This window comes from Nelusetta ayraudi, unplaced genomic scaffold, assembly GCF_046127955.1.
Source record: "Nelusetta ayraudi isolate G7.1 ecotype Tasmania unplaced genomic scaffold, CSIRO-AGI_Nayr_v1 ptg000016l, whole genome shotgun sequence".
In the NCBI taxonomy this organism is placed as follows: Eukaryota; Metazoa; Chordata; class Actinopteri; order Tetraodontiformes; family Monacanthidae; genus Nelusetta; species Nelusetta ayraudi.
In genome coordinates, this window is record NW_027466066.1 from 7,280,645 (window position 1) to 7,303,815 (window position 23,171).

The 23,171-nt window shown below is 43.3% G+C and overlaps 4 protein-coding genes across 5 annotated transcripts; 1 reads left to right on the top strand and 3 right to left on the bottom strand.

Moving 5' to 3' along the window:
* Positions 1 to 5,826: 5,826 nt before the first annotated feature.
* cenpx (centromere protein X) lies at positions 5,827 to 9,365 on the bottom strand. Of its 2 annotated transcripts, none has more exons than XM_076024299.1 (5): positions 9,149 to 9,365; positions 8,667 to 8,718; positions 8,526 to 8,579; positions 8,312 to 8,404; positions 5,827 to 7,546 (listed from the first exon to the last, which is right to left on the bottom strand). In XM_076024299.1, the coding sequence occupies exons 1-5, from the start codon at positions 9,182 to 9,184 to the stop codon at positions 7,500 to 7,502; spliced, it is 282 nt and encodes a 93-aa protein (XP_075880414.1). In that variant the 5' UTR covers positions 9,185 to 9,365; the 3' UTR covers positions 5,827 to 7,499. The 2 variants fall into 2 exon arrangements, with proteins under 2 accessions (XP_075880414.1, XP_075880415.1); XM_076024300.1 differs by having other exon boundaries at positions 8,316 to 8,404; positions 9,149 to 9,339.
* A 194-nt stretch (positions 9,366 to 9,559) lies between these two features.
* LOC142886996 (uncharacterized) lies at positions 9,560 to 11,198 on the bottom strand. Its single transcript, XM_076024302.1, has 5 exons — positions 10,868 to 11,198; positions 10,678 to 10,772; positions 10,503 to 10,598; positions 10,249 to 10,386; positions 9,560 to 10,069 (listed from the first exon to the last, which is right to left on the bottom strand). The coding sequence occupies exons 2-5, from the start codon at positions 10,762 to 10,764 to the stop codon at positions 9,944 to 9,946; spliced, it is 447 nt and encodes a 148-aa protein (XP_075880417.1). The 5' UTR covers positions 10,765 to 10,772; positions 10,868 to 11,198; the 3' UTR covers positions 9,560 to 9,943.
* A 311-nt stretch (positions 11,199 to 11,509) lies between these two features.
* On the bottom strand, positions 11,510 to 18,929 carry tmc6a (transmembrane channel-like 6a). The gene is made up of 20 exons (XM_076023584.1): positions 18,812 to 18,929; positions 18,062 to 18,312; positions 17,502 to 17,617; positions 16,928 to 17,047; positions 16,763 to 16,834; positions 16,472 to 16,700; positions 16,306 to 16,390; positions 15,965 to 16,228; positions 15,711 to 15,892; positions 15,489 to 15,633; positions 15,076 to 15,219; positions 14,464 to 14,621; positions 13,979 to 14,069; positions 13,680 to 13,777; positions 13,498 to 13,593; positions 13,321 to 13,396; positions 13,106 to 13,239; positions 12,331 to 12,507; positions 12,065 to 12,143; positions 11,510 to 11,972 (listed from the first exon to the last, which is right to left on the bottom strand). The coding sequence occupies exons 2-20, from the start codon at positions 18,118 to 18,120 to the stop codon at positions 11,919 to 11,921; spliced, it is 2,379 nt and encodes a 792-aa protein (XP_075879699.1). The 5' UTR covers positions 18,121 to 18,312; positions 18,812 to 18,929; the 3' UTR covers positions 11,510 to 11,918.
* A 73-nt stretch (positions 18,930 to 19,002) lies between these two features.
* On the top strand, positions 19,003 to 22,394 carry syngr2a (synaptogyrin 2a). Its single transcript, XM_076024301.1, has 4 exons — positions 19,003 to 19,135; positions 20,661 to 20,898; positions 21,036 to 21,172; positions 21,299 to 22,394. The coding sequence occupies exons 1-4, from the start codon at positions 19,034 to 19,036 to the stop codon at positions 21,485 to 21,487; spliced, it is 666 nt and encodes a 221-aa protein (XP_075880416.1). The 5' UTR covers positions 19,003 to 19,033; the 3' UTR covers positions 21,488 to 22,394.
* The last annotated feature ends 777 nt before the right edge of the window (positions 22,395 to 23,171 follow it).

The following is a 23,171-nucleotide window of genomic DNA, read 5'->3' on the forward strand; positions in this document are numbered from 1 at the left end:
TCTCCTTGGTTTTTCCGAGAAAGTGCCAGACAATCGCCAAAAGGTTTCTGTTCTGGACTTCAAACACGCAGTGTGGAATAACAAAAGAAAGTCTGCAACAAGAACATGGCTGTGTTTGTCTGTCTGTCTTGCGGCCATATTTTGAGTTTTTTTTCTCTCTCGTTGTGAGGGTTGTGTCTGCAGCCGTACATGATGGACTTAAGTAGTTTGCTCAGCTGCGGATGAACAAGGTCCACTTCCCGCCTCGCCCCCTATCCGAGATGTGAAAGAGGAAGAAAAGCCCGCCAAATCGCCGTGTTTTTACATTGTTGCGCTGGCAAGACAATATTTCTCCAACTGAGAGAGAAGATGGAGGAAGGAGATAGCAGCTCTGTCAGCAAATACCGAGTTTTATAACTCGGAAAAGTGCAAAGTGTGTTACACCCTGTCCTCCCTGCGGTTTCTCCACCTGGGTCGGCAGGCCAACATGCCAGGATTCACACTCGTTAAAAATCCTGTACGGGAACTTTTCCCATGACCTCAGAGTGAGAGAAGTTTGCTTGGCGATGGGATTAAAAAACGCCTTTGCTGTTCTCAAGACACCTGTGAGATCAAGCAATAGATTACGAGTGACGGACAGAAGGACCTCCCGCTTTTGGTTCGAGTCAACGTGCTTGTTTCATTCAGTGCTTCATTATGCATCAATTAACTGCAAGCGCGCGACAAGTCTGTTTGTTGGCAATGCACCCAGAAGCACGGCCAACAACAGAGTTTTCCTTTGGGTTACTGTTTAATTTCAAGTCATCACCAATATGTTCCTCTTTCTCGGCTATGAAAATAGAAACCAGCAGCCCCTCCCCAACCCCACCCCCCACAGAGAGGCCGACCGAAAGAACATTTCAGTGAGACTGTTGCTCCGGCTCCTGCTGTGCGATGTGGCTCAGCCAGGAGGTCGCTGTGGATTGTGTATACTGTCATGATGCTGTTGTACAGGAGCTATCGCTTGTTTTCTTAAGGGTAAATCTCTAGCTGGTGCCCTGTTTTCGAATTCTGAGGCCTCCCTCCCGTGCAGCACCACGGCTGAGTGATCGAGCTTCGAGTTCCAGGGTTGGTGGACCCCTGTGGGGGACCAAGGGGACACCTGGCCTTTTCTCCCTGGGCGCTCAGACATATCGTGGCTCAGCCTCAGGATGCAGGATATTGCCGCGCTACTGATGTGCATCCTGCGGCTCCTTGCATTGTGCCAGCGGAGCGTCCAGCGACATCAACCAGGATATCAGGACACAGAGGACAGGTCCTGGTTAATCTGGGCAATAAAAGCTCATAAATATGACAGGGGATTAGCAGGGGGTTGCCAAATTTAGGGCCTATTGCCAAACATGGAGCTCTGCTACAGACAAGAGACCTCAACCTCAAGACTTAGCAATAGTAAGTAAGGGCTACAGAGAGGGAAGAGGGAGGGGGAAAAATGTGAGATTAAGTGTCTGGCCAACAGTTCCGGAGACGCCATAAAGGCCTCAGCACTGTAAGTCAAATTCAAAGCCGTTCTCCTGCCTCCGTCGGCTGCATCTCTCTCATGTCTCCACGTGTTTCATCAGAGGGCTGAGCGATTGAGCGGTTTTAAAAACCGAACCGGTGCTTTGTTTTATGTACGGGACAGTGAGAGCACCAGCGGCCCCTTTGAAGCCCTTTCAAATTTATTGTTGTTTTTCCAGTGCATCCCCCCCACCCCCCCTTTTTTTTCTCCTTTTTTGAATTACAGCTCATTTTGAGCGGATAATTCCTTTTGCTGTTTTTGGAGCGGTTTTACCTTTAATGTTTGGGAATTGAGTATTCAGCCTTTGGTCCGTGTAGGATTGTGAGAAAAAGCAGTGTGTTAACCCCCATCTACAAAAGCAAGGTGCTCATTTTGAGTTGGCACCTCATCTTCTCTTATTTGATGATAATTTTTTTTTTGCACCTTCTTCACACAGGCTCCAAGTACCGTAAGTAAGACTCACTGTGTCTCCTACAGGAGAGCAGGTCTGGTTTGTTTCCGGATGTCCAGCCAGTCATTTTAAATCACTAGCCTTTCCCTGTTGCACCATTGCTATGGTGGAGAAAACCCTCCACCGCCACTTTCATTTGCTTTGCTCTGGAAGGAAAACGGGGACACCTCACTCTGCACCCTGGAGTTTCACCTCCCCAGCCGGCATTGCGGGGCAATGCACGTGCAGAAACAGGTGCACGTTCAAAGCCTGTGCTGACGTCCTGGTGCAATATGTACAACATTTTGAAACGTGACATCCACGTGGAGGTTCTATAAATCATCAAGGGTCGCTGACGGAGATTTGAAAAAAGACAGAGGTTGCTGTCCAGGATTTTCTGGAGTAAATCTTTGACATTTTTAGCCTGGCAAAATGAGTCGCTATAATTCATACTGGAAAAAAAAAACTAATTGTGACTCTAACAATATTGTGTTGATAGATTTATTAAAGACTACTGCAACAGGAAATGTTTATGTTTACATGGCGGCGTTACATTCGACTGTCACCAGATTTTTCACACGGTGGATAGATTTGTCTTCATGCCTGAATAAGAAATCTGACAGTGGAGCCGAAAGAACGTATGAACAAATGTAAAAAATAAAATAAAATAAAATAAAAAAAAACTTTTATCTGTCCGTGGCTCAGAGTCTAGAATGAATATGTTCAAGGATGGATTTGAGGCTGAGAACCCCGACTCTCCTTTTCTGTGCATTAAATAAACAAATGGTTGTGGGTGCGACGAGTGCAGTGGCTGTCATACCTGCACCAGAGAGAGAGAGAGGAGAGAGAGGGAGACAGAGAGAGAGAGGGGGAGATAGAGAGAGGGGGGGAGAGAGAGAGAGAGGAGAGAGAGGAAGAGAGAGAGAGAGAGGGGGAGAGAGAGAGAGGGGGGGAGAGAGAGAGAGAGGAGAGAGAGGAAGAGAGAGAGAGAGGGGGGGAGAGAGAGAGAGAGAAGAGAGAGAGAGAGAGAGAGAGAGAGACAGGCTTTTTGCTTTGAACCTGTATCCGAAGGGATTAGCAAGTGGGTTTGCACAACACAGCAGACAGGAAGCCGTTAAAGACAAAGATCGACACGGCGTCCCGACCTCTGACCCCCTACATCCTGACCTCTCCTGCAATCCGACATGAGCCCTTGTCCACATGAAAGCCGTCCCGTTGACTAATTTAGAGTTCCGGTGGCCCCCTTCAGCCACCCCCGACCACCGCGAGGACAGTCAACACGCCGGCCTCTGGACTTGTGGAAGGACGTTTCCACTGACTTGTTTGACCTCGTCATCAGAGACGCGGTGTGCGAAGAGCTTGAGGACGGGACAACCTGATGAAAAGCTCTGACACCGCTCGATCTCCACCATGGCGCAAATCTCATTTTGAAGCTCAGCGGCATTTGCTGCTCTGCTTTGCGCGACATGGACGCCGTTCGTGCGGCCGAGCGCCTGATGTGTCTGCAATGGAGCCTGCGGGTAAAGGCCAAGTGTGCACGGCGCCACCTGCCGACAGGCGAGGGAGATTTCTGGCCCTCACTCGACCCCTCTTCCCCAAAATCTTTCATGGTTCCAAGTGTGTTACCTTCAGGTTGGCGGCCCGGCTAAGCGTGACTGACGGCTCTTGCGAGGGTCGGCGCTGGACTATTTTTATACCGCTGCTTTTGACGGAACCTATAAATAGAGTGCTCCGGTGACCTCCGGCTCATTTGGGGTACGAGTCCAGCCCACCCTCCAACACACACACACACACTCCTCCTTTTTGACGTCACTTTGGCCGAACTACTTCTTTATTTTTAGTCGCTCCCGAAATTAATTAAACACTCTTTTCTCGCCGACTCCTTTGAGCGGCGTTATGTAAGGGGATTACTCTTTTGTTATTGCTTATGCCCCGACCATTATAGGCACCACCGCGTCGGACAGGGGAGGTGGACACAGAGCGAAACAGGCATTTGAGGTTGGAAGAGGAGGGTAATCTGGTTAAGGTAGCAGTCCGGGCGCTCCAGAAATAACCCAGCTGTGGCCCTAATTGTGCATCTCTGCTGCTGCCTCCCCTCCCTCCCCCAGCTCCTTCAGCCGCATGCCAAGGTCTTTGACCTTATCATCCACATCAATGGTTCCGGAAGAATCCTTTCCGCCCCCTGCAGCTACCAAAGTCCCGGGCCAACACACAGAACACAGCGGCAGACGATCTTCAGGCGCGGACTAACAGCCAAGCGCCACAACCAGTTAGGGGTGATCCCGGCAGAGGCAGGTATGTTCTAATCATCCCCGGCGTGGGCCCTGCGGCTCTTTAACAAAAAGCTTAGCCTGAGGACCCCCAAGGCCCCTCAGAGGGGCCCTGGGGGGCCTCCAGGAAACCCACATGTCACGGCAGCACATACAGTCATCACAGATGCTGCCGTTTTTATTTGCATTCCCCTCATGCACGCGAGCTTTTCAGCGCATGCGCAGGCGAACTCGCCAGCCACCACGGCTTTTTGTTTGTGCTCCTCTCCCTTCTTCTCCTTCTTCTTCTTCTTTTGTCCCCCCCCCTCACACCCCCCCACCCCGCCTACCGGCGCTGTAAATGTTTGCAACTTTTCATGTGTGTGACTTGCGTGTGGAGCATCTGAGAGGAATGCGCTCACTGTGTGTGCCCTGCAGCATTCCTCTACGGTTAGCGCCGCCGTGCCCATGAGGGGGCCACAAGGGCCTCTTGTCTCCTGAGCACTAATGCGTCACAGCCCCAGATCAAGCGCAAGCGTGCATGCGAGTGCAACAAACAACTGAGAACAAATACGTGCCATCACATATTTCAAGCGGCCACAGACATGTGCAGTTCAAGTGAAACATAAAAATACAACTTTTGCAACCGCAGCTGACGGCACCTGTAGCTTCTTTTAATTTGAGATCATTTTGGTTTTTTTCCAATACTGCAAGTTGCGTTTTTTTTTTTGTCTTTCAAAGAGATTTAAGAGCAATATTTAACACTATTCAGTCATAAATGTAAAAAGGTGCCAGTTTTATGAAAGTCTTCAGGCTTCTGATAAAAATGAAGACACGTTCAGGATGCAAGACAGTGAGTTATTTGGCCCATAAGACTATACACACTATATATACAGGGTTGAGGGCTTGGAGAAAACTGCAGCTGGGCCTGAGAACAAACAGAGCTTTGAGACGACGGAAAGTTGGACGAACAGAATGTGTGTCATTCAGAACTTAGGCACTTGTGGACAAGTGAGGGGCAATTTAAGGAGTGAAGTCTGACATTACCCAAACAGAACTTCACAGGAACTCTGGACACAGTTCCACCGCAGGCAAACATTAACTCAAACTCAGTTGTTGTTTCAAATAACAACAACACTTTATCTCTCGCTGCTATCATTTGTTTGGTGTTCCTTGAACTCAAAAATGCAAAGAATAAAAAAACGCCGTTGGAAAGCTTAACTAACGACCGTCTTTGAGTAATAGTAAGGTTCTCATCCCATGTGCTGCGCTGTCCAACCGGCAGTCAAAAGGCTGGAGACGGATCAGTGCGTCTCCTGGGAAAAAAAAGCTTCTCACTCCAGGGCTTCTCCAAAGCGTCTGGCCCGGCTGTCGACACTCCCTTTAATGTATGATCAAGAAAAGCTTTAACTCATTACTTTTCTCATGACGCTCCTCCTCGTCCTTGTCCTAACTGCTTTCGTATGTTTAATAACACTGCCTTCACATGTCATTTGTTCCACTGAGATGCACGAAGGGAGGGCGCGAGATCTGTACAGTAGTGGCCCCGCTCATCCAGTGGGGAGACCTCTCAGCAGCTTATTGTGTGGGGAAAAAAATAAATAAAAAACAACAACAACAACAACAACAACTTGCGGGGCCATCCAAACAGAGAAGCACTTTATTTCATTTGCAGGGATTGACAGCTTGGAGAGGATCCATTTCTCCCTGAGTAGACCTCCAGAGAGGATTCACGGCGAGGCGAGGGAGTTAGATCTCAGTTAAGTTCTCATGATTTCTTATCTGGCAGTAGAAACCAAACGTGTCTGCAGCATTTGATCAGACTGAGCGCTTTGACGCATTACATCACTGAACTACAGGGTGGGGTTTGTTATAAAGCTGTTTATCATAAGCATTACATATGTACTGTGGTAACATGTATCTGCGGCTTCCAGAAACAACGAGTTTTCAATGATACATGGCCAATACCGATACTCATAAGCAATTTTTATCAGATCCCGAGAGCATTTTCACCAAAACGAACAAAGAGCAGCGCTGAAAGTTTCTGGTGGAGGCCAGGACGTTGTTGCTTGGCAAAAGCTAAGTTTCAATAAACGCAAGTCAACAAAGCTAAAGTGGCTCCCTTGTAGCAATGCAGAGGTGACTTCCTGTTTAAACGGGCAGTAACAAACACGATCGAAGAGAGTTCACCCAATCACCTTCCAAGTTTTGCCTTCCCTGTACAAACACTGTCTACTTGCTCTCTAATGATACAGGATGAACCCAAAGGAGTTAGGAAATGTCCAATCAGGCGCGCCAGGTCACTTCCTGCTGTGGGACACGAGCCGAGTCAAACTCCAGGTGTGAGGGCGGACCACAGCCACAGCGGCCTCCGCAGCTGTACGAGGCCAACACTTGTAAGCACAGTGACTCACCTAAGGGCCACACAAACAAATAGTGTGAGGTGTTGCGCCGTCGATAGTGACTCACGGCAAAGACACGTCGTCCACCGGCTACACCGCCGGTGGAAAAACAACAGAGGCGCTGCAGTTAGAAAACCCCACATTAGGCGCAGCCTCGCAGGGCCCAACTTCCCCTCTCCGCTGTGATGAAAGGGGAGCGAGCACCTCGGCTGCTCGCCTCTTTTGTTTATTTACCTTCAGAATTACACCCTGCTCCTCTTGGACCGTGTTCCGATGTGTTTTGTTATGTTTCTTTTCAAACAGAATACCTATGCGTGTGGTCTCTGGCCATGTTTGGCTAAAGTGTGCGTGTACACACACACACACACACACACACACACACACACACACACACACACACACACACACACACACACACACACACACACACACACACAGTCCCATTCAACTTTCCCCCCTGTGCCAGAGGTCCCCTTTGCCCTTCCCCCTGCCTCTAACTAAACATCGCAGGACAGCAAAAGGGAACTTCAAAGTGTCCGGAGGGGGTACTCCTTTTTTCCTGGCACTTGTCATCATCTAAGGGACTGGCTGCTCCCCTTATTACTCTAATTGCTTCCAACTGCTCCGGGACGCTTTGATGAAGGGCGCCATAGAGCATGCTGGAAGCACCTGTTGTTCCAGAGAAGCACAGGTGGGCCTCAGTGGCAGTGGCAAGGGAGGCGTGCGGACAGCACTGCTGCTCTCCACTTAACATCAAACAACTCCAGTAAATACAGGAACAAGAATCATCATGTAATCTTAAGTTTGGGTAATTATGAAATTGCAGCTATACAGCATATATAAACAGCAGTGAAATTAAACGGGAGCAGGAAGTATGATTGCAGGGTTTGCGGGAACGGGTGTCACTCTGGCTCCATCTTGTGGCGACATTGTGCTAGAAGTCCAGCAGCTGAATTGGGACAAGAGACCAAAGAGTGATATTGGTATGTATATACACTTTACATACGTGAACTGAATCTGAGAATAAAAAAGATTAGATTAAAACGTGGAACTCATTCTGGAATTTATATTTATTTGCTTGTTTTTTCTTTTTCTTTTTTCTGACGTGAATATTTATTCAAATGTATTTGTATTAAAAGCAATGTGTAGATTGGAGACTAAGCATTGTGTCGTGTAGTGGCCATTATAATATTTTGAAGGTATACAACTGTGAAGGATAAGCTTCTCCATCGCCGCTCCCACTGAAACTCTCTCCCCAAACACATCGGTGACAGACTTTCCAACCTTCAAATCTCATCTCAAAACGCACCTTTTTAGGACTGCTTTTAATGTGCATTAATGTGCTGTGTCGTGTAATGTCCTGTTATAATAATAATAAACTTTATTTATATAGCACTGTTATGTGCTGATTCATGCAATTGTCCTGTGTTCGTATCTCAATGGAATGTTTTTATGATTTTTATATTTATGTGAAGTGTCTGAGTTTCTTGAAAAGCACTATACAAACAAAATATATTATTATTATTATCATCATCATCATCATCATCATCATCATCATTATTATTATTATTATTATTATTATTATTATTATTATTATTATTATTATTATTATTTATTTTATTTTTTTTAGAGTAAAGCAAATAGATGCAAATCATAGCACCATTATAGACTCTTCTACAAACATTAAAATGCCTCTTTGGCAGAACAAACTTACGCACCAGCTGAGGGAGAACCTTCTCAAAATGCTCGATGTCCACCCGCTCACAGTCCTCAGACTCTGCTTGTTTCTGTGATCTCACGGCAGCCTCTGGAGAAATGAAATACTGTGTTTATACTTTCATCCTCAAAGCACTGTATACACAACTAAAAATGAAAACATTCAACTTCAAGATAAAATAAAGTATACCAATAATAGCGTTAGTTATTACCTTGGACGAACACCTTGAGCATCTCAACCATAAGCATCACAGCATCTCCACTTACTGTGCGAACAAACAAACACGGGGAAAACACTGGAGTCAACAAAACAACAAACCAGTGGAAATGAACGCTAACTCCATTTAACTCACGCCTGGTTTTGTCATCTTTGAAGGACGATGACAGGAGCTTGCCAACCGTTTCCTGCACAACAGAAAAATTCTACCGTTAGTTTGCAACCATGGGACTATTCTTTATATATAGATATATTTTTACTTTATTTTATTACGGATGTAATCTTTGTTGGCTGTCTCACCCCAAACTCATTTTGAAAGAAACGTAAATTCAACACATTCTATTTTGAAAGTGACGGTGCAACAACAGTCGTATATGCTGACTTCAATACGTTAAAAAAACAAAAAAACAAAACAAAACTTTAATCTGCGGAGATTAAACAAATCGAGTAACAAACAAAATCGCTTGAAGACTTGTGCTCTTAAAATGTGTTAAAATGAGATAAACCGCCAACTATAAACCAAGGAGCCCCGGAGTCGATGCAAGGTTCAATTCTAAAACAAAGACAAAGGACCATCTGGAAATCATCGCAACAGAACGGAGACAATCCTGCTCTCACCTTTTTAAACACTATTTCCTCGTCCTTCTCCGCCATTACTTGTTGACGTTGTGCAACTCCGACAGTGAAACTTGGCGCTCTGCAAAGTGATTGGCCCAGGTCGATGACGTAATCAACTTGCGCCTCCCCCGCTTGCTGACGAAAAATTCCGAAATAGCGCGACGATGAAAATAAAATTGATTTGTAGTTCACGCTTCGTCAAGTATTATTGTTGTAGCGACGTTAGCACACACACAGTGAAAATGCAAATGGTTTCACATAGTGAGAAAGAAAAATTAAACCTGTTGCGGCGCATTCCCTAACAGCTCCTATGTATTTACCTGTGAAACAGTTCATACGTCCAAGAAACCTTTAACCTTCACAGAATGAAAAACACTTAACCTGTTTAGTTAGTTCACTTAACCGGCTTTACATTTATTTTGTGTATGATTTCATTACATAAGAACAACAGCTGCAGGGCTGGTTTTAAATTTAGTAGAAGAAATGGAGTAAATTTCGGACGCAAAACCAGCTTTGGTTCCATACAGGTAGATAAACTAGTAGAGATGCAGTTATACAAATTACACATATTTGTATAACCATATTCATGAATTAATAATTCTCAGTAAGGTCTGTGCATACTTTTAATTGTATTATATTCATGTGAAACTCTTCAATAATGCATTTTTCTCTAGCCTATAAATCACATTTGCAATCTCAAAATCAAATCACAACTATTATCTTTTTTTCTTTTTTTTTCTTAAATTCTTTTGTGGAGGGATAGGGGAGGTGAGAATGGGCAATGGTAAGTGCATCTTAGTCATTGTCCAGCTCTTCATCCAACCACTGGGCATCTTCCAGAATGTATCCCAGGCCCATGCTGCGCCTCGGTCGAGTCTTTGATCGCAAGGTGCTCTCTGGCAGCTCAGTGTCACCCTCCGTCTGAACCACGAAGAAAAAGGTCAAATATTTTTAAAGGACAACTTTTTCACTGGATGTTTGTGGTGTTGCTTCATTCTTGAGGGAAAATAAAATACATGTCAATTATAACGCAAACAATTTATCTATTCATTTATTTTCTGAAGAAGCGCAGGCTTTTAAAATCGTGAGTGAGGGCTCACCTTCAGAGTAACGACTCGTTTCACCTCTACATCTCCGCCGATGTAGTGAGGCCCGGACCATTCTGCTCTGTCCGCTTCATCCTCTGAGGAAAAGCCAACATACGCCACTGCCTTTGGGTTCTCCTGGCTGTGGTTAATCTGGCATCCAATTCACAAAATATAAATGTTCGGCAAACAAAGTTATTTGTATATTCAGATAAATGTTCTTTTAAATGACATTCTCATCAAAGTAGTAATTGCTTTTTTGTTCTTACCCTGCTTGCAGTGACAGTGCCCCAGTCTTTAAAGTAAGCCCGTAGGTAGCCTTCATTAATATAGGGATTCAGCTCTTTTATAAAGATTCCGTGCTCCTGAAATAAAGAGATTAGAATTTACAAAATAAATAATGGAAAACTGTGACATTATGTACAAAGAAGAAAAAACGTTTACCAGTTCATAATGTTCAGCAAATTTTGCAATGTGTTTCTTTGGAAGATGGATGTAGACCCTTTTTTTAGGTTCCGTTTTCCCATCCATACTGCATGCTGGGAAGATAAATCGACAGAGAAAACAGATGAGTGTGGGGGGTTTTTTGTTTTGTTTTTTTAAGTAATTCATGATAAATGAAGGCACTGCTTACCAGAGGTCTGAGATGTTCACCAAGCCGCTCACCAGACAGAAAGTCGTATGCTCCTGCTGGGTGGGCTCAAATATAAGGTTTGCTCTCTTCCACAAAAACCTGCCCCTTTTGCATTTTCTCTTAATGTGATAGACAGTTTTGAGTCATTGGCCTGTCAGACTTGTTGAGTGGGAAGGTTGATGGTGACACATTTTGAGGTTAATAACTGTTATTGTGAAACATTCAGGTGTTTGTGCACTTCGAAGTAAACAGCAGAGCAAAGCCATACTAGTCTTTCTGCATTCCATGAAGTATAAGCTGCATTGTGTCATTTTTGGTTCACTGTTTTCAGGTCACCACAATTATTATGTCATTGACTGAATTTCAAACGAGTGAAACCTATAAAATAACAAAATAAAAACAAAAAGGGACACCGGAGCACAACAACTTTGTTGAGAGTTTGAATGTTCAGGGGGATAAAAAAGATTATTTTTTTTTCTTTTTAAGTCCAGGAGATGCATGTAGGAGCAGATATATAAAGTTGTTTGAGAAAGTAAAAAAACAAAAATGAATTTAAGTCAGTGGGAAAATTAATTTTTGAAGATAAGGCCAAAATATGCATATTGTGGCATGTTTTAATCACCAAGTTAGTACACACAAATATAGAATAAATGTGATTTTATTTATTATAAAAGGATTATTGTTGTTTTCAAATCTACTCATAATTTAAAACAATTTACATTTTACAGTCACAGAAAAAAGTGGTGCAAAAATAAATACACTCATGAACAAGGATTTCAAAATTCAAAACATTTACCAAGTACTCAGTCACATGTTGTTGAGTAAACACAGTGTAACCGTGCACAATTCCAATGAAATGTGAGCCTTTTCTGCAATCTATAGATACATTTATTAAATTAAAGTATAAACACAACAATAAAAAAATAAAATAATTTAAAGACAAGAGCTTAGCTGCTGACAGTAAAACATCAGCATGCAAACACGTAGAACAAAACAGAGAGTTCTGAAGCCATACCCACCTTTTCTTTTCTACTCAGGGAATTGGACCATGTTACTCATTAAAGGTTTGTAGTTTGGCTATGAGAAATGTTTTGTCTTTACCCTCCTGCATGAAAGAGTGAGAGACATTGACAGCGTCATGACAGGACAGCCAGAAGGACATGGATTTTTTTCTTATGCAATTTCAGTATTTCTTACATCTTCAATTTGCTTTTCCAGTTGATTGATAATCTTCCTTTGTCCGTCAACTATTTGAGAGTTGAAATATATCACAACCCTGGAAGGCAGACAGGAGAGGACATCAAATTAAAGAGTTAGAAGGTTATTTGAGCGATCCAAGGGATGCCGACACCATACAGGAACAGCAAGCCGCGAACAAACAACGTAGCAATCATGACATGGTAGCATAAGCCATGACTGTGCAAACTAGACGGCGGCTCTTTATGTCCGCCGTCATCACTCACAGCAACACGCCGCTGGCCAGGAACAGGAACAATGGGCTCTCCACCAGGAAGCAGTAGGCCCAGTTGAGCCACGACAGGCTGGGGTGGGTGTTTTGCACCTGTCTGGTCCACAACTGCCATGACTGAAACATGGTGGTGAGGTTCCTGAAGGGGCCGCAGGTCTTCGACGGCTTAATCCTGTAGACGGCAAAACAAAAAAAGCTTGAGGTGGTTCGATCACAGCACAAAAGCTGCTGTACATCATCAAGACCAGAAAAGCAAAATCCTGGTTGGAGAACCACAGAGAGGCAGTTCAACAACCTAGCGAGACGACGTCAAATTACTTTGGCGTTTGATTTTTCTCAAGGCAATGTGAGATTAAATATGCTATTGGCTCCTGTTTATCACGTGAGAGACAAATCTGCCAGCTGCAGATGGTGAAGCACTGCAAGGAAGAATCATTTATAAAACAAACACTAAAAAGATTCACATTTTTTTGGTTTCCATATGCATCAGATTTTTCTTCTGTCATTTACCGAGGGGCAAGATATACTTTATTCTCAGAAATGCACACATCTAACCTCTCTGATTTGTGACATGTACTGTAGCTTTGAAGTCATTGTTTAAGTTTTCAGACGTCGCTGTATGATTACAGCATTTCTCTGTGATGTTGTTGGGCTAGCTTTAAAAGCCTGTTTTAAAAGTGGCTGGAGGTTGAACAATTTGCAAAAATGTCTCGAGGGGGTCTGAAGAGTACGCTCACGTCTTGTGTCACGCCAATTATCGTCTCACTCACCTCCAGAGGCTATAGACGACAGACACGGCAGCTCCGAGAAATGAGGGGAAGCTCAACAGGCAAATGAAGACCGCTGTCATCTGACTCGCCCTCCAGGGCTTCCTGGAAGCCTGACAGTTGAGCAGCAGACTGGTCTGCGAAAGAAACCCACGAAATGTCAATTCAGATTCTATCGCCTGGTCATAAGTCCTTGAGACAACACCTCCTTTACTGACCTCCTTCATGTAAAACAGTAGAAATAGTTTGATGACCTGAACAGCAGGAAGTAGCGGAGCAAACAGCACTCCGAGCCTGGGCACAAACAAGGGCAATGCACAGCAGGTGATTGATAATTTCTTTTGGACATATTCAATTCATTTCAACAATGCTGTGAATTGTTGTTGGGCAAATACCAAGTAAGAGTTTGTCCATATATGAGCTCTAGCACATTATGAGCAATGTCAAACACTGGCTTCCTGCTCCTTTTCAGCACCTGCTCAGTAAAGAAACTGGACAAAAGACAGGCAGTGTGCTCAGTGAATTACTTTGGCAAAAAAACGACACGAGAATCAAAGTGAGAGGCGACGCAGCTTGCCTCCACAGGAACTCCCCCAGAAGAGTGTAAAGCACTGTGAAGACAAAATCCATCAGCAGCAGGCGGTACAGTTCTTGCCCTACAATGCTCTCCCAACACTGGAAAAAAAAAAACCCAGACACACACGACAGAATCCTAAACACGAAGGTTCAAGGTTGTTTCGTACAAGGTTAAAACAACACGGCTGGTCTGGTTGCGACACATTTGCAATTATATCACTCGAGGAGCAGCATTTTCTTTGGAATGCAACATCGCGCTGGAAAGTTTTTCCTCGCACGTAAATTGAAGATGCTTCCAACCTTCAGACCACGACTTTCTGGCTCAACGGCAATTCTCCCCAGCCAGCGGTAGCACAGCACCCCGACAACACTGACTTTCAACAGCAGGTTCCTTGGAAACAGAAGACAGCAGAAGTGTAATATTTCAAAGGGAAACAAAATTGAGCGTCTACAATTGCTGATTGGTGAATGATTTTTGAATGTTTGACCTGCACTTTATACAATAAAGTTCGAGCACATTTTGGGAAAACAATGACATGAGCATCTTCATCAGTTTCTGGCATCATTTTTTTTTTTTTTTTTTTTTTCTTAAATTAAAGACAAAGCTTTATTTAAGATTTTTTTGAAACATGTTTTAAAGGTTAACCTTTTGCAAAGGAATTTGTGGCACTTTGTTTCATTGAGAAAGAAAAGGGTTCTTTTTAGATAACCTGCTTTAATTATCTATAAGTTTGTCTTGGAGTTTCTTCCCCTCTGAGCCACAATCCCCCTTTGCTCACACTCACCTGAAGATGGAGACATAGACCTGAACACTGGGGGAGTCGTGCTTCTCCAGCCAAGCGCACAGATTGAAGAGTCCTGGCAGCAGCAGGTTGACGGCCGACACCAGTGCCGACAAGAGCAGGAGATCTGTGTCTTCGAAAACGCTCTGCTCAACTTTTGTCTGCGTACAAACGGCACAATCATGTTGATTAACACCACATCCTGGCATGTTTGCTGGAGGCTGCATCCACTTTGTCCCATAATGACTTTGAAAGTGAGGAGGGGTCTGGAGTGGTAATGTTGATAATGGTGGTAATGGTGCTCCAACTATCACTCTTGATCATATTCAACCTCCTGATAGACATTGTTTCTGTCTGAAACCACTGTACTGCAATTTGTAATGTAGTCTAAATTAAAAAAAAAAAAAAGAATATATCATGTAAATGTAAATGTAAATGTGCAAGCAAGCAGAAGCAGAGGCAAGCAAGAAGACTTCAAGGGACCCCAGGCGTTGCGACTGGATGGTGCAAGATGATGATTATTAATAGCAACCAACTGGTTCACACATCTGCTGAAACGTGTAAAAAAAAAAAAAATCCACCACGCTCTGCTGCTCACTAAGTTCTTCGTCACACCTCTGACTGGAAGTGAACTGCACCGGCGCCTAGGGAGATGCTGGCCAGACATGTCACCCACGCGATCAAGTGCACCAGGAAGCGGCAGAGCCGCTGCCTGCAGCTCCGTTTGTCTTCACCGCGGACCATCTCGGACAGCAGCTCCTGATGTTTGGAAGCAAATACGGTTCACACTGTTAATTATCCAGAAGCCACAGTGGATCTCCAGAAACAAAAGAAAGAAAAACAAATGTTTAATCTTCAGCTCTTGGTGTTTTATCACATCAACTATGGTACAATAAGAAGAGATGTGCATGTTTCTCATCTCTGTGGAGTTGTTCGACTGGCTGGAGAAATATTAAAAGACTTTGGTGTCGAGAATTTAGCACAATATGGCCCTTCAAGTCTAAAAGAAGTTGTAACTGACTCCATACTTTGAGCTGAGTGCTGACTGTCTTGGACTGAAGCCTCACTGAAATCCTCTTGGTGACTTTAAAATCCCAGCAACAGAAAACTTTGACAGCCAGATTCGCCGTTGAATTGTGCTGCCGGAATTTTCTCCCGTAGGAGGTGGACACCCTGCAGGATGGACAAGGCGGCTGTGAAAGACGTGCTGTACGGGATTCCTACAGAAAACAATTTGTCTCTTTGTGCACCTGTGAACCAGTATGATGCAGATAACAAAGAAGGTGATGGCAGTGGTGAAGAAATAGGCAGCAGGTATGCTGTATGGCACCGTATTAGACTCTTCTGGGTTACAGGATCCGGGACCTGTGCATGTTTTGATGATGGCATTCGTGTAGTAGCCATAGAACAATAAGGTGTGTGAGAGGACTCCCTGTGAAGCAGGCGAAATTAATTAACCATCTGGCTAAAGGGAGACAAAGTCTAGACGTACGGTTTCACTTACAGTTCCAGTGAGAAGCTCGAGGCCGCCGAATTCACTAGGCGTCTCATTGTCAGTGTCAGGGGGAGGGTTCACGGCTTGAGGCAAGATCAAGAACAAACCATGGACGGCAAAGAGGAAGAGGTTAAAGAACAGCAGAGTCCGCAGAAAGAGGAAGTAGGAGAGCACTCCTGATCCAAACTGTGCACTCAGCCTCTTTATTGAGGTGTGCCACAGCGACAGTGAGCTGAGAAGAGGGAGGCAGCTGAAGAGACAATCGTGCCAGGTCTGAGACAGAGAAAAAACAAGTATAACTAAGAGCTCTGAATACTTCATTCAACCGGGGTTGGACAGTTTTGCCTCACCTTTGAAACTACTACTTTCAGACTACAGCACGGAATCTTCCTGCTGAAGAGAGAACTCTCAGGAACATCTTTAAAAGCCTGTTTTCTTGTGAGACACCAGGAAAAGAGTGTTTATCATTCCCGGTGGCGTCATTTCCATTTCATGTTTTTACGGATTTTGATCTACCTGATCTCCATCTTATCTGCCAGGCAGAGCGGCATGGCGCGCAGTTTGCTCAGTTTCTCACTTACTGAAAGGCCTCGAAGGCCGGAGAGCAAGTGCTCGTCATTCCCTATGAAGAAGAAGGTTGGAGAACCCCCGCCAAGAAGGAATGAGATCATTGGAATGCGAGTGACTTTGCATCTTGCTACTACAGCCTTATTGAAAAAAAATATATATTTTTTTAATTTGTAAATCAATTCATAATTGGCAATGTCATAATTGCGATTTATCTAAAAAAAAAAAATTCCTGATTACCCATTAGGATTCCAGATCCTAATGGGTGAGAAGGACCCTGAAACTGGCCTCGCTGAGGGGGTTTACATGGCTCTTTGAAAAAGAGACAGAGTTCACATTTTAGAGATTTGCCTTTATGAAAAGGTCAACGGTACATCAACAAGTTTCCTGTTTTATCTTCCTCACCAGCAGTGCGGCTTGGCAGTGACGCCAACACCTTCAACGTCGCAGCCGAGCAGCCGCCCCTTTGCAGAGAGTTCTTGCCCTTGTGTGACTTGTCTTCAACGTGGAAATCATCTTCACTATCTAAAAAAGCAACAAACTACATTGAACAAGTTTTTCAAAGCTACAAACGCATCTCATAGTAAATAAATTTTGCTCTAAAAAAGGTAGACAAGTTTTCCTTTTTTTTTTTCTTTTAAAAAGTTCTCAAATAGAAGTACCAGACATTTTTAGTCCCAGGTTGTCTTTGATTTGGAACTAAAAAGTTTGTGGGCCCCAGGTTGAAATAAGTGCACTCAAAGGATTTTATGTTGTAAAGTTTTGTTTTGATTTTATCGTGATCAGTCAATTAAAGTACGTTTTGAGGTTCTATGACCTCAGACAGCACAGCAAAGATCTGCTTGGAGGTGTGGTCACTAACCGAGAAGAGGTACTTTCCTATTCACGAGATCAGTGACAGGCATACAAATACTGTTAGGAAAATAAATAAGTGTAATATGGGATCTCTATACATGAGATACATGTCCTTTGTGTGTACCTGAGTTATCTTTAAAAACATCCATGTGTAGATTTTCGGGAAATCTTTGGGAACCAGTGCCTGCGGACTTTCCACCAAAGTGAAAGAGGCCCTGACCAGGTTCATCTCCAATGTACCTGCAGGGTAGAAGCATCAGACCACAAAGCAGTGTACAAATACAAAAAAAAAAAAAAAAAACAATATTCACAATATCGCCCTATGACAGCTGGGATAGACTCCAGCAGACTCCCGTGACCCTGAGCTCGGGAAGAAGCGTCTATTGAAAATGAATGGATGGATATTAACACTTTCAGCAATAGCAGCACATTGGGACATAAATTGCTTATGCCCAACATTCAGTTGTGTCCATTTCAGCCAATATCAACAGTTATGGTATGCAAGGAAGAAAAGAAAAAAACTCCAGTTATTCCTAACTAAGTAGTTAATTTAAAAAAAAAAAAAAAAAAAAAAAAAAAAAAGGAAAGTCCCAGTTGAGTCTAAAGACAATCAAAACAACATTGTGTGGCTCAACTGAGCAAGTAAAGAAACGTTGGAATAAATTCATCTCTGTTCAGACTTACTCATAGTCAGAATCCGACGACTCGTACATGTCGATGGTAAGACTGGTGCGGGAGGCCATGACTCCTCTAGCGCACCTCTGGCCTGGCAGTCATCACCCAGTAGGTTCTCAAGCGGCGGGTTACCGCTTGATAGCTGACTGTCCTCAACTGTCACGGTGCATGACCCAAGCTTCCTCCCCGATGCTCTGCGTCTCGCGCAGCTGCACTTCATTTCTCGTTGAGTCACCCGTCACCCGTCTGGTGTGCTGCAACTGGTGAGGGACAAAAAAAAATTGTGTCGTGATTAGACGGAATTGTATTCCCTATTTTTGTTTGTACTTGTTAGATACAACGGCGTCCGTATTCATCAACGTATTCTAATACCATACGAGCTCCGCGTACGAATGCGGCTTTCCATCTAAAATCGCAGCCGTCTGCTGCCACCTAGTGGCCAAATTTTCAATCTGCAGCCCGGGGATAAAAGCCACTTTCTTTAAAGGTCCCGCTCGTACCAGGACCTTGTCGCAATCGACTACTTAGATGAGATCTAAGAAGTGTCCTTGCTCAGTGGAAGTCTGCTCTTACAGGGCTCAGTAAACTAGGCTTCTTCGCATGGTCACAAAAAGCAAGAGGTATCTATGTACTGAGGCAAAACATTTGGTCTGTTTCGCAAAAAAAGAAAAAAAGAAAAGAAAAAATGCATAGTGTCATATTATATGATGTATATTATCACACTCCAGTGACAAACAGGATTTGAGTGACAAACCGGACCCGGAATTTCTTCAGCTCCGTCGCCACCCAACGCACCCTGCAGACTCGGTGTGTTTACGCAGTTTTTTAGCGTGCGTCCCTCCACGCAGGGCTCCAGGCTGGGCGGTCCTCGGAGAAGTTTTCCGGAAGCTTTCAACAGTCAACGAAAGCTGCTCAACTGTCAAGTTTCCAGCTCCATATTTTTTCTACCCCGGCAAAGCGTGTGTTCTCTCCGGCTGGCATATGATGGAAGGCGGTGCGTACGGAGCCTCTTTCGCGGGTGGCGCCTTCGACTTCCAGAGCTTTTTGAAGCTTCCTCAGACCATTTTGCGCCTCCTGAGCTGGGTGAGTCATACGGAAGCGTTAGCATCCAGAACTAGCCAGCTGTCACATCAAGAGTTTTCCTGGACACATGTGTGCCGCTACAGACCGAACAAATCTTGTAACTCGGGTTAAGCCTTTTGGGTTGTCCGCATTAGGTATGAGTAGGTAACTGGTTTTAATTCTGGATATATATATATATATATAATTTTTTTTTCCCCTGCTGAGTTTAAGAGTGAATGTGTTACTCCCCGGGCTAGTTTTTTTTTACTTGAGCTAGCCGTCAACGCAGAGTCATTTTGATCAATCAGTGTGATGATGATATATGCGACAAACTGTATTTTTCCTTTTTATTTAATTTAATTTAATTTATTTATTTATTTATTTTATTTTATAACGTTGGTTTCTAAGGCGAAACGCCTTCGCGAAGGCACATTTTTCAGTGCAGTAAGTCGCCGTGTCATGGCGGAGTGTTGACAGTGTCTGTCGACCAATGGGAATTAAAGTTAAACCGCGTCACCTGTTGATCTCCACGTCCGCAGAGATATTTGGTTTTAGTGAAGCATCTCTGGCCTTTATGATGACGTGAATGTGTTAAGAGCTAAATCTTAGAATAATGTTAGTACAAGTAGGCGTATAAGTTAATTGTTGAAAAAAAGGCATTACACTTCCACACTTTCTTTTAAAAATGTATTTCTGACTCAACAATTGGCCTGGATTTTGTTCGACACAAAAGGAAGACGTTTAATGTAACCCTGACATTAGGAAAGTAGGGATGTGCTGACATGCTGCAAACACCTACAGGAACAATTATAATAATTAAAAATAAATAAATAAAAATAACAGTCATGTAGAGATTTAAGGTATCTACTCATTGCTAGCCCTACACGATCCCCATAGCAACCCTAGTCACCCCCAATGAAACATGTCTTGCTCCGCGACCAGGTACATCTAGTTTCATGCTTTAATGTAAAGAGCGTTAGAATAAGTAATTGAGCTAAATCAATTGGAAAAAAAAATTACTTTAAAATTCCCCTTTAAAAGCGTTTTTGTTTTTTTCCTTATAAAGAGGAAGTAGAGTACTTTCCCTTCATGTTTAGGGTGAGGCTAGTTTTCATGCCTTTGTGCAAGATTTCAAACTTGGGGAACCAAAAGTAATTAGGCACTGAGTGGAAACTGATGTGCATGCATTTGCACTTAAGATATCAATGTGCCTTACTCTTTCAGCTCATGCAGTTTATTGGATTTATATCTTTCTTTTAATCAGACATAGGTTTTTCCCAACCTTTAACTTTTTTTCATTAGCATTTTTTTCCTGTTTTGTGCAAATTTTGGCCCCGGTAATTGGTTTACAATTATTTTCTTTATGCAACCTGAGTGCCAACCTGAGTGCCAAAAGTAGGTTATCACAGAAATCACTGAAAGAAAAATTTTAATACAATTTTTTTTCACTTGCATTTCTGAGTCACGTGATTCACTGTCATGTGACCGCTGTGAGTTTTCATTGAGCCTTCTTACACGATTCAACCTGTTTCTCTGTTCTTCGCAGGTGTTCTCCATTGTGGTGTTTGCAACCATTACAGCAGAAGGCTACATGAACGTTAGAGCCCAACAGGATCTCCAATGCATGTTCAATGCCAATGATGGAGCCTGCAACTTTGGAATTGGAATAGGTATCCTGGCCTTCTTGGCTTGTGTGATCTTCCTCATCCTGGACGCCTACTTCCCTCAGATTAGTAATGCCAAGGAGAGGAAAGCCATTGTTTTAGGAGATTTGGTCTTCTCGGGTAAGAGTCTGACTTTTCTTTCGACTTCATATGAAAACAAAAACAGGGGCATGTTCATCTAAAACAAGTGCCGTTTCGTTTAAATAAATGCTTCCATCATATTAAACATGCATTCTAAGATATTTTATTCTAAACAGGTACCTGGACGTTCCTATGGTTCGTCTGCTTCTGTTTCCTGACCAACCAGTGGTCACAAACTTCTCCTGCCTTGTCTGCTGTTGGCGATGCTGCTCGGGCTGTTATCACTTTCTCCTTCTTTTCAATAATATCTTGGGTAAGACGAACTTGACGCCACTGTTAACTAACAAAAATCGCAACACATCAGCAGATTACGATGTTATTGTTTTTTTTCAAAGAAAGTCACAGCCAGCTGGTTTGAATCTGCCTCTTATCTCATTAGGGACTTTTGACCTATTTTGCGTACGGGAGGTATCGCCAAGGCATCAGCGAGTTTGACCAGGAGTATCGAGACCCTGCCAACGACCACGCCAGCCCGTACCCTCCCAGCAGCGCCCCCACAGGCTACCAGCAGTCGCCATTTCCTCACAGCCAGGATCAATCGGGGGGGTATCAACCCCCAACTTACTGAAGGACTAAGATTCAGACAGATGAGTGGAAATGGGGTGTTTTTCTTTTTAATTAAAATTGTCGCCAGTGGTTGAACTTACAGCGCAGACTCTTCTCTGCACTCCCAGTTAGCTCTTACACGATGCGTTTGCAATTATTTTTGGGTGCACTGATATATATTTTTTATCTATATATTAAGTTCATTTCCTGATTGCAATTTGGTGATGTTTTTGTTTGAGGGACTTTTGTCTTGTTAGAGGAAAATGGGTTTGTTGTGCCAACTCGTTATTTCAGTGCCTATTTCTTTTCATTTCCAAGTGCAGTTTAAATTGCATGGTTTAATTTGACTCTTCTTTTTTTTTTTTTTTTTTTTTAAATGAATGTGGCAAAAAGTTTGTCATTACTTTCCAAAATGTTACACAGCACATCAGCAACCGTAATTTATTGATACACTTTTGCATTCAACCACTTGTTGGTATCATTGTGGACACTGTCCATGGTACCTTATTATTACTGCTGTAATTATGATTTATTTTTACACTCAGCCATAGGAAATGTAATCAATGCACTGATGAAACATTGCAAATTCACAATGTCATTCCCCCCCCGCCCCCCATCTTCCACTGCTGATTGATTATTTTCCTTTGTTACTGTAGAACACATCATTAGTTCCTTAAAAGTAATGCATGCATCTTTTTTTTACTTTTCATTATCAAATTCCATAAATGACAGGTCTAACTTGATTTCAATCTAATTTTAGGGATGATTCATATGTTTTTTTTTAAATCTGACTTCAGGTATTTGACAATCAACAATTTCAACATTGCTTTTGCATGCTTTATTTTCATATGTTGCAGTGCTGTACTCTGCCTTGTACAGTATCCTGTATCACACAGGGTTTGCCAAATAAAAGCTGCTCTTGTTTCAAACCCCTCACTGTGACTAGTGCGAAAGATACGAAGGAGCATTGGGAGGGCCACAACGAGAGAAACAACAAAAAAAAAATACTACAATAATTACTGGAAGTAGTTTTTAAGTTTTACATTTTGAGATTAAGACAAACTTTTGAGATTAAAGTAAAATATGGATTTCTAGAATCCCCCCCAAAAAAATTTCAATAAAATCCAAAAAATTTCTTAAAACTCTTCATTGTTTTTATTCAAACATTTAATATACAAACATAAAGTGCAAACAGTGTAGGCCATATTTCAAGTCTTGGGAGTAAAACAAACAAACGAAGATATTTATGAACGCCTAACTGAGGTGATGGTTGTAGCGGACTGACATTGCCTGCAGCCCCCCAGTAAACTGGAAACTACTCTGGTGAAAATGGAAGGCTCGTGCACGCGAAGCACGTGATTCGAATAGTGCAGCGACCAGGCTCGGTGATAAAAATCAGTTGTTCTGAGCCGCCAGAGGCATGTGAAGATGAAGATGTTCGCACTGCAAGCCCCAAAGGCCGAACTCACAGGGGTGAACACCGAAGGCAAGTCCTGATGTATGCAAGTGATCTGCACTGCTGAGAATGAAGTTGCTCACAGGATGGCAAAAACAAAACGCGGCACCACGTGGAACATAACAGTACATGTGCCGGATTAGCCAACCGGGTTTAATGATCAATTTCCCCGCCAATATTAGAACGCCGACGAAAGTTGTTCTGCGTCTGACGGTCAGTGGTCTCATTTCCGACGCCGTGTGGAGGCATC

Bases quoted from the DNA above. Each gene is read 5' to 3' on its own strand.
- syngr2a (XM_076024301.1), top strand. From the start codon at position 19,034: ATGATGGAAGGCGGTGCGTACGGAGCCTCTTTCGCGGGTGGCGCCTTC. The intron at 19,136-20,660 runs GTGAGTCATACG...TGTTCTTCGCAG, and splicing joins TTTTGCGCCTCCTGAGCTGG to GTGTTCTCCATTGTGGTGTT. The intron at 20,899-21,035 runs GTAAGAGTCTGA...TATTCTAAACAG, and splicing joins AGGAGATTTGGTCTTCTCGG to GTACCTGGACGTTCCTATGG.
- cenpx (XM_076024299.1), bottom strand. From the start codon at position 9,184: ATGGCGGAGAAGGACGAGGAAATAGTGTTTAAAAAG. The intron at 8,580-8,666 runs GTGAGTTAAATG...TTGTTCGCACAG, and splicing joins CAAAGATGACAAAACCAGGC to TAAGTGGAGATGCTGTGATG. The intron at 7,547-8,311 runs GTAAGTTTGTTC...GTCCCAATTCAG, and splicing joins GGTTCTCCCTCAGCTGGTGC to CTGCTGGACTTCTAGCACAA.
- LOC142886996 (XM_076024302.1), bottom strand. From the start codon at position 10,764: ATGGATGGGAAAACGGAACCTAAAAAAAGGGTCTACATCCATCTTCCA. The intron at 10,387-10,502 runs GTAAGAACAAAA...ATTGGATGCCAG, and splicing joins GCACTGTCACTGCAAGCAGG to ATTAACCACAGCCAGGAGAA. The intron at 10,070-10,248 runs GTGAGCCCTCAC...TTCGTGGTTCAG, and splicing joins AACGAGTCGTTACTCTGAAG to ACGGAGGGTGACACTGAGCT.
- tmc6a (XM_076023584.1), bottom strand. From the start codon at position 18,120: ATGGCCTCCCGCACCAGTCTTACCATCGACATGTACGAGTCGTCGGAT. The intron at 13,594-13,679 runs GCAAGCTGCGTC...TCTTTTGTCCAG, and splicing joins CTGGGGGAGTTCCTGTGGAG to TTTCTTTACTGAGCAGGTGC. The intron at 12,508-13,105 runs GTGAGTGAGACG...TGCCGTCTACAG, and splicing joins GTCGTCTATAGCCTCTGGAG to GATTAAGCCGTCGAAGACCT.